Source organism: Oryza glaberrima, chromosome 6 (assembly GCF_000147395.1).
Source record: "Oryza glaberrima chromosome 6, OglaRS2, whole genome shotgun sequence".
Taxonomy (NCBI): domain Eukaryota; kingdom Viridiplantae; phylum Streptophyta; class Magnoliopsida; order Poales; family Poaceae; genus Oryza; species Oryza glaberrima.
The window spans coordinates 10,199,548-10,207,621 of NC_068331.1; the positions used below are offsets into that span (position 1 = coordinate 10,199,548).

At 40.8% G+C, this 8,074-nt stretch overlaps 1 protein-coding gene across 1 annotated transcript; it reads right to left on the reverse strand.

Moving 5' to 3' along the window:
• Positions 1 to 1,613: 1,613 nt before the first annotated feature.
• On the reverse strand, positions 1,614 to 6,256 carry LOC127776703 (uncharacterized). Its single transcript, XM_052303226.1, has 2 exons — positions 4,728 to 6,256; positions 1,614 to 3,194 (listed from the first exon to the last, which is right to left on the reverse strand). Exons 1-2 carry the CDS (start codon positions 5,759 to 5,761, stop codon positions 1,673 to 1,675), a joined length of 2,556 nt encoding a protein of 851 aa, XP_052159186.1. The 5' UTR covers positions 5,762 to 6,256; the 3' UTR covers positions 1,614 to 1,672.
• Between the last annotated feature and the right edge of the window lie 1,818 nt (positions 6,257 to 8,074).

The window sequence follows — 8,074 nt, forward strand, 5'->3', positions numbered from 1 at the left end:
GTGCAAGCTAGCTAATCTAGCCTACCAACTAACACTCGCCAAGAACTATCCGACGACTTGTAGTTGCGTCTAACTGTTGACTTTCTTCGGGTGGATATGCAATGTGGTTTGTGGCTATGGCTTGTGATTCGATGCCCTCCTCTCCTAGGGGACGTTGTATTTATACAGCTAGGTAATTTCTTCTCCATGTAGAACTCAGAGAATCATTGTAGGACATGGCCTTCCCTAGGTCCAACCCTGACAACCTCTATTGCCATGAAAGGAGTTTCCGTTCTTATTTCCTATACTATCATATAATACTAGGGTATGCGGTATTCATGGTAGAAGGAGTTTCCGTTCTTATTTCCTATACTATCATATAATACTAGGGTATGCGGTATTCATGGTAGTTACGGATGAAAGTATAGAAGATATACCTAATCCGTAACACTGACACTTTAGTTCCGTCAAACTTAGAATTATAAATATGAAGTTGTATCCATATTAGAATCTTAATTTCGAATGTTATTTAGTTAATTAAAAATTAATAATTAACAAATGTAATAGTCATGGAATATTCTTTTTTGAAAAAGAATAAATTATTAAATTAAAAAAATCAATTTATTTAATATATTATTAACTTTTTAAATATTTTTAATATCAGCAAAGTTTGAGGTGGGTGAAGTTTGAGGTAAATGGGCTGGGCTTTTGTTTTCTGAAACTATCCAAAAAATATATGGATAGTTTCAGACTGTTTTTCAGTTTCGCTGGATATTAATCCTACTGTATTCATTTCCGATTTTGAACAAAAAAAAAAGAATCTGTTTCCATTTCTGAAGCTATACAACTGACACTATCCAATTCCAAAAGGGTGTCCGGATAGCGGAAACTATCCAAACCAATTTCATCCCTACTTGTAGGTTCAGTTTCATACCTTTCTTCCCTTGTTCGCTCTCGACCTTGTCGTCCTGCACCCCTCTCACAACTTCTTCGTTGACCAACGGTGCCATCTTCATCACCTCTCGTGGCCTCGCATCACCACAATCCCCATGTCCTGCAGCTATTGATGTTAGATATGTTGTCGCCACCCACTACTTCCTGATTAAGCCGTCTTAGTTTTCCCTGCCCACTGCCCCTCATATTTGTGTGACCCACCATTGTCCTATCGCTGCTGCACCTTCTATTCTTGACCCACCACTTGCTTCTTGCCGCTGCCCAAGTCTCCTTCTAAATTAAACCAGGGAATTTCCACATCTTAGCACTTTCCCCATCCCTAGCCGAACCCCACCTTGAATTTTAATTGACCGGAGCTGTCACTTGAGTTCATTGAGTTCACTTAACTTGGAGAGGATCAAAGGAAGCTCACTAGATCATATTATCTCCGTCTCAAAATATAAGAGATTTCCACTAAGCATTTGTATTGCCAAAATCCATTTCAAAATATAAGAGATTTTGCTCTCAAGTTTATATATTCATATGTAGTTTAGCAAATCCATTTCATTTTATAGCTTAAAGTAGCTGACCAAACTTATTGGCACACCACTAACTACAAATTAACTTCTATACATAAGCACGGGATAATATCTTAAAGATGGAAAACAAGGAAGATCTACTGGATTCATAGAACAACCATGTGATGGTATAAATCAAAAGAACACAAGTATATATAACATATGCACTCTAGCTCAATTTTTTAACTATGGTTGACCGGAAGTGTGTTAATCTCTTGGACTCCTCCCACCCTTCCTTTGGACCTTCCATTATGGTACAACAACATGAAGTGGATCATGATGCAGGCAAGCACAACAACAGCTAGAGCGATCACATACCCAGACGTCTCCCAATCTCTACAGCTGCCGGCTGCGTAAGCCCCAAGGAGGCCGAGCAGATCGACCACGATGACCATATTCATGGCATAGAGCAGGAAACCACCATACTTCTTTTGATACTGCTGTAGCAGTAGGATGATGACAATAATGGATGCCATGAAGGATGTGGAGTTACAGTAGAAGAACGCGTTGTACCGGGGGTAGTTGTTGTCACGCATCACGGGGTTACCCACATTCCCTCCCTCCTGCCAGACGCTACCCGGCGGGTTTAGGCCGGCCTGGTATGTGACGCTCGCAGCCAGGATGGCAAGTGTCATCAGATACTCTTTCTTTTTGGACTCCTCTTCAGTGTTGGAAGCAATGTTCTGTTCTGAATCAGATGATGACCCATTTGTTGTGTTTGCTGAATCTGAATTAGAGGTAGGCTCCTTCTTGACGTTGAGGAACACAAGGAGCTGCTTCCATACTGCCTGAATGTTGAAATATACGAGTTGCACGAGAAGGAAGGCAATCACCACACCGACTAATACAAAGACGTAGATAGATGTCCGCACTTTCCGGGCACTACCAGCAGCATAGGCCCCCATGAGTCCAAACATGCCAACCATCATGCACACGTATAGTGTGTAGCACCTTATCCCTAGCTTGTACAACTTAGGGTTGACGAGCAAAATGATGAGTGCAACGGACGCCATGAAGGCTGTTGCATTGCAGTAGAAGAATGCATGATACCTTCTTGGGTAGTTGTCGAGGAGGACAGGGACACCAGCACGGTGGCCGGATTCGCCATCGTCTTTGTTCCAAAAGCCACCTGGTGGGGTTAGCCCAGCCTGGTAGGCAATTGTGGCCACTAGGATCGCGAGAAGGAGAAGCCGCTCCCTCCGCTTCTCTACCTCTTTGTCCTTCTGATTGCTCACATAGCAATTGTCAGGCCAGAACACGACATGGATCACCACATAGACCAAGACAGCTCCAGCCAGGGCAATGACGTAGATGGATGTGCTCACATCTCGGCAACTCCCTGCGGCGTATGCTCCAATGAGGCCAAACAGGTCCAGTATCATCGTTGCTATCACTAGTGCTTTGCCCTTTACAATCTTACTCTGGACCATTAGGATGACAACCAAGGATGCTGCAAATGCAGTTGAATTGCAGTAGAAGAATGCCTTGTAGCGTTTAGCATGCGTGGATAAGAGTATTGGGTCACCAGCGTTACGCCCGTAGAGCTTGTCATCCTCTGACCAGACGCCTCCTGGAGGGTCCAACCCAGCTTGGTATGTGATGCTGGCCGCGAGAGTGGCAAGCAGTAGTACAAAATCGTTATCCTTCATTGGTTCATTATTTTTGCTGCCTTTTTCACCTTCTAATTGCCCATCTTTTTCATTCCTGTTAATGGCATTGGTGTAAACTTTAAATGTAAAAAAATTCAAAAATAATATGTGCAAGAGAATACTAATGTAAATACTTGTAAAAAAAAATATACAGTACATTTTGAATAAGATTCATATTTGGTCGCAATGCAATTTCACATGTGGCTCGTATATTTTTGAAGTAGCATTTTTTTTCTTACCTATCCTTACTATCAATGAGTACTATCAATGAGCAATGCTCAGATACACTAGTAACCACATTTTTTTACTCTCAGTTTGTGTTATCCACCAGTACCTAATGTAGAGGTATGGATAGGTATCACAAATTAACACTAGGTACCTACTTAAGGATAGGTATGACAAATTCTCAATGTGCCATGGTCTTAATTACTCCATCCATCCCAAAATAAACCAACCTATAAGAGAATTTCACACAACTAAAAGACGATAACATCTAGGTTGGTTTATTTGTGATGGAGGGATACATGATTGTTTCTATTATGATAAGAGGTTTCTTTTCTAGTGCCTGAGATAGCTAAGACGAAATCCCACTGAGAATAAGTCAAATCAAAACAATTTTAATTTAATTTGAACTAGTCTAAACCATGGATCAAAGACTATGGATCAAAATCTAGCTAACATATTTCTAGTATCTCACAAGATATATCATATATCTCGGATCCTCCCTAGATCTTCTCTAATCAGATGAAAATTTTAAATCGACTTGAATTATCTTTTTACTTGAATCAGCAAAAAAATATTTTTTTAATAGGGACTATAAAAAAACTGCCATAATTTTTTTTGAGTGGAAAACTCAAACTTAACTATAAATCTAAATATAGTATAGTTGAAATATAATTTGGCCATAACTATATCATAACGAAAATACAACTTGTATATAAATATTAAAATATATATGCAACTATATGCCTTATACCTAAGTTATATAGACTACAGTGTATTTATTATGGTGTAATTAAACTATAGTTTATTAGTGCAATTATATTGTACTATAGTTACAATTTTTTAAAAAAATAATAAAAACTTACAACATTTTTTTAGCAATTCCCTTTTTCTCTCGGTGAGATTTCACCTTGGGACAGCAAGATCTCGTGAGATATCTCTTTCTTAGGTTCTCCCCATATTTTCATACAGAGAGAAATAGAATGATTTGGAAAAAAAGTTTACTCCATTTCAAAATGTTTGACACCGTTGATTTTTGGTACGTGTTTGACCATTCGTCTTATTCAAAAAATTTAAGTAATTATTTATTCTTTTCATACCATTTGATTCATTATTAAATATACTTTCATGTACACATATAGTTTTACATATTTCACAAATTTTTTTAATAAGATGAACGGTTAAACATGTTCTAAAAAGTCAACGGTGTCAACTTAAATTTGAAAAAAATCGCATACAAGCAAAATTTTTGGCTGGTTCAAAAAAAATAGAATCCTGAGAGTGATCAATAGCAAGATCTCACAAGGCAAGGATCTTGCTGATCTGAGAAAATGATTCATTTATTGACAAGGAAAGAACACGTTACCTAGGAGGCCTAGCTGTCTCTGAATCTTCTATCCCACCGGGGAGGTCGACGTCGTGCTTCTTCTTCTTCTTCTTCAGAGCAATCGCCATGGCGAGGAGGATATACGCAAGGACCGCGGCGACCAGGGCGACGACGTAGGCGATCGTCCTTAGATCCCTGGAGCTCCCGGCGGTGTACGCGCCCATGAGGCCGAGCAGCGCGGCGAGGATGGGCGGGTACAGCTCGAGGTGCATCCTCTGCAGCCTGCTGCTCAGCAGCGGCACGACGATGGACAGCGACGCCACGAACGCCGCCGTGTTGCAGTAGAAGAAGGCCGCAAGCCGCGCCGACTGCCCCCCGCCGGCCGTCCGCAGCGTCGGGCCCCCGTCGTCCTGGAACCCGCCCGGCGGGCCCAGCCCCGCCGTGTACGTGATCTCCGTCGCGAACGTCGCCAGCAGCATCAGCACCTTGCGCAGCTGGTTGTCGACGTCGTCGTCGCCGGCGCCGGCAGGCGAGGTGGTGGTCGTCGATAATGGATTTCGTCCGGTTTGGTAGATGATCCTGATGGCGAGGTAGGCCGAGAGGGCGACCACGAGGGTGGAGACGTAGACGGTGCTGGGCAGGTCCCGGCAGCTGCCGGCGGCGTAGGCCGCCATGAGCGCGAGGACGTCGAGCACCATGACCGTGCGGAGCATGGCGAGCCCGACGGTGCTCGCCTCCTCGAGGACGAGGAGCAGGAGGTTCACCACCAGCGACGCCGCGAAGGCGGTCGCGTTGCAGTAGTAGAACGCGAGGTACCGCGCGTGCGCCGCGCCGCCGCCGCCGGCGGCGGCGATGTCCTGGAGCGTCGGGTCGCCGGCCTTGTACTGCCCGCCGCCGGCGTCCTTCTGCCGCACCCCGCCCGGCGGCGCCAGGCCGGCGGAGTACGTCGCGATGGCCACCACCGAGCTCAGCAGCAGGAGGTACTCCCTCAGCTGGTACTCCCATGATGGCGGCTTGGGCGGCTGCTGATCAGCCGTCGCCGGCGGCGTTGTTCCTGTGTCCGGCGACGCCATATTCGAAGCTGTAGCTTCTTGGTCACGAGCACGCACACTACTCTAGAGTATGAATAGATATATATACAGAGCATAGATAGACACATATCATGGCATAGGGGAAATAGATTATAACTTCTCGAGAAAATATCCACTCGTTCTTACATGTCATTAAAACAGTTATAATATAGAGTAATATGTGTTATACTACTCCCTCCATTCTAGGTTATACTCCCTCCATCTATTTTTAGTAGGCATATTTCAAAATCTGAAAATTTTATTTTTGATAGATATATTTCAATCCAACAACCTATCATCTTAACAACTTTCTCGAATTTAATGCGTGACTCTCAATTCTTTCACACAAGATTGGCTAAATGGGCATTGAGAAATATAAATATTCCCTCATCTACTTTTGATAGTCATGGAGTATTTCATCTTGGCACACAGACCAAGGATAAGTAATTCTATTTCTCATCCATTTAAAAATAGTACTAGTTATTCCTCGTAAACAAGCAGTTCATTAATATTTACATTTCTCGATACCCATGTTGCCTATCTTGTGTGGAAGAATGGAGAGTCACGCATTAAATCCGAGAAAGTAATTAAGATGATAGGTTGTTGGATTGAAATATGCCTATCAAAAATAAATTTTTCAGATTTGGAAATATGACTATATATAAGTAGATAAAGGGATTATTAATGAATCGCTTGTTTATGAGGAATGACTAGTAGCATGTTTAAAAAGATGATAAGTAGAATGATTTATCCTTGGTCTGTGTGCTAAGATGAAATATGACTATCAAAATTAGATTAGATGGATGGAGTAAGTCGTTTTGACTTTGGTAAAGCCAAACTGCTTTAAGTTTGACCAAGTTTATAGAAAAAATAGTAATATTTTCAAAAAAAACTTATTATGAAAATATATTTAATTATTGATTTGATGAAATTAATTTAGTATTGTAGATATTACTATATTTGGCTATAAACTTAATTAAACTTAAAACAGCTTGACTTTGATCAAAATCAAAATGACTTATAACTTGAAACCGTGGCAGTATTTCATAAACATGCCATTTAAAATTTGAACTTCATTAGTTGTAAAAAAATAAAAAATTTGACTCTAAGAAATATAAGTGTGTTCACAGATATATTTATTTATTTATTGCAACTTAAAGAATTTAAATTTAAATTTGTATGTATTTGTTAGTGATATATTACATATTAATTTATTTTCTCCAGTTCTTCTAATATTTTATATAACTATTTGGATGATATGCCAGCAATGATGGTCTCGAGGGATAACTTTCCCCCGTCAGTGAAACCCTGTGCATAAGAGCCTAATTAAGAAATTAAGACTTTGGTAAGTCATCTTGTTAATTAGTCACTTAGCTTGATCGGGAGTTCAATTAAGGAGCTAAGAAAGACTTCGTTGAAGTCATTTAGTAAGTCGTCGATCGAGACATGTTAGCTAGATCAATCGATGATTCACAACCCTGGACTCAAAATGCCATTGTGTCATTGTTTGACTGACCTTGAAGGCTTGAACTGCCAATGAAGTAGGAGTGGTTAGGCTGGGCATGTGATAATATTGCTCAACTTCCTTTGTCGATTTGTGCCCTGTCAAGTGTCAACGGCACGACCACAGTGCCACAGCACTGCCACATTGGAGGACAGAAAGACAGAAACCGAAGAGGATTGCCTGGACTCCTCCGTCCCAAAATAACAACCTTACGATTAACCTATGCTAAAACTAAGACAAGCTTTTATCAAATCCTAAAACAACGAGTCTGGACAAGATTTTATCCAGATTCATTATTCCAAGATATGTCACATTTTATACTAGATTAAGTTATTTTAGGACAAAGGGAGTAACTAGATTAGTCCTCACTGTATGGGCAAGATATTTAAATTAAGAGACTTATAAACTTCGTCAAAGTCATCGTATTTAATTTTATTGAGATAGTTAGGTACTAGATCTCAATCATTCTTGTATACAACTAGGCATAAACTGTAGTATTTAATTTACCTTTAACTGGCAAGAAAGGAACAGGTGTGTTGGGCACTTGGGCGTGTGCACATAACTTGACCAGAGACAGACGTACGGCATTCAGACTTAATGATTTATTATGTCAATGTACAGTACTTTTAAGTTGAACACATTTTCCTTTGAATTTATGCACATAAGGTGTGTTTAGTTTACGTCAAAATTGAAAGTTTGGTTGAAATTGGAACGATGTGATGTAAGAAAGTTTGGTGTGTAAGAAAGTTTTGATGTGATGGAAAAGTTGAAAGTTTGGAACTAAACTCGGCCATATATGATTTATTACCAGG

Coding starts and splice junctions, on each gene's coding strand:
- LOC127776703 (XM_052303226.1), bottom strand. CDS start 5,761: ATGGCGTCGCCGGACACAGGAACAACGCCGCCGGCGACGGCTGATCAG. Junction 3,195..4,727: donor GAGACAGCTAGGCCTCCTAG/GTAACGTGTTCT, acceptor TGCCATTAACAG/GAATGAAAAAGATGGGCAAT.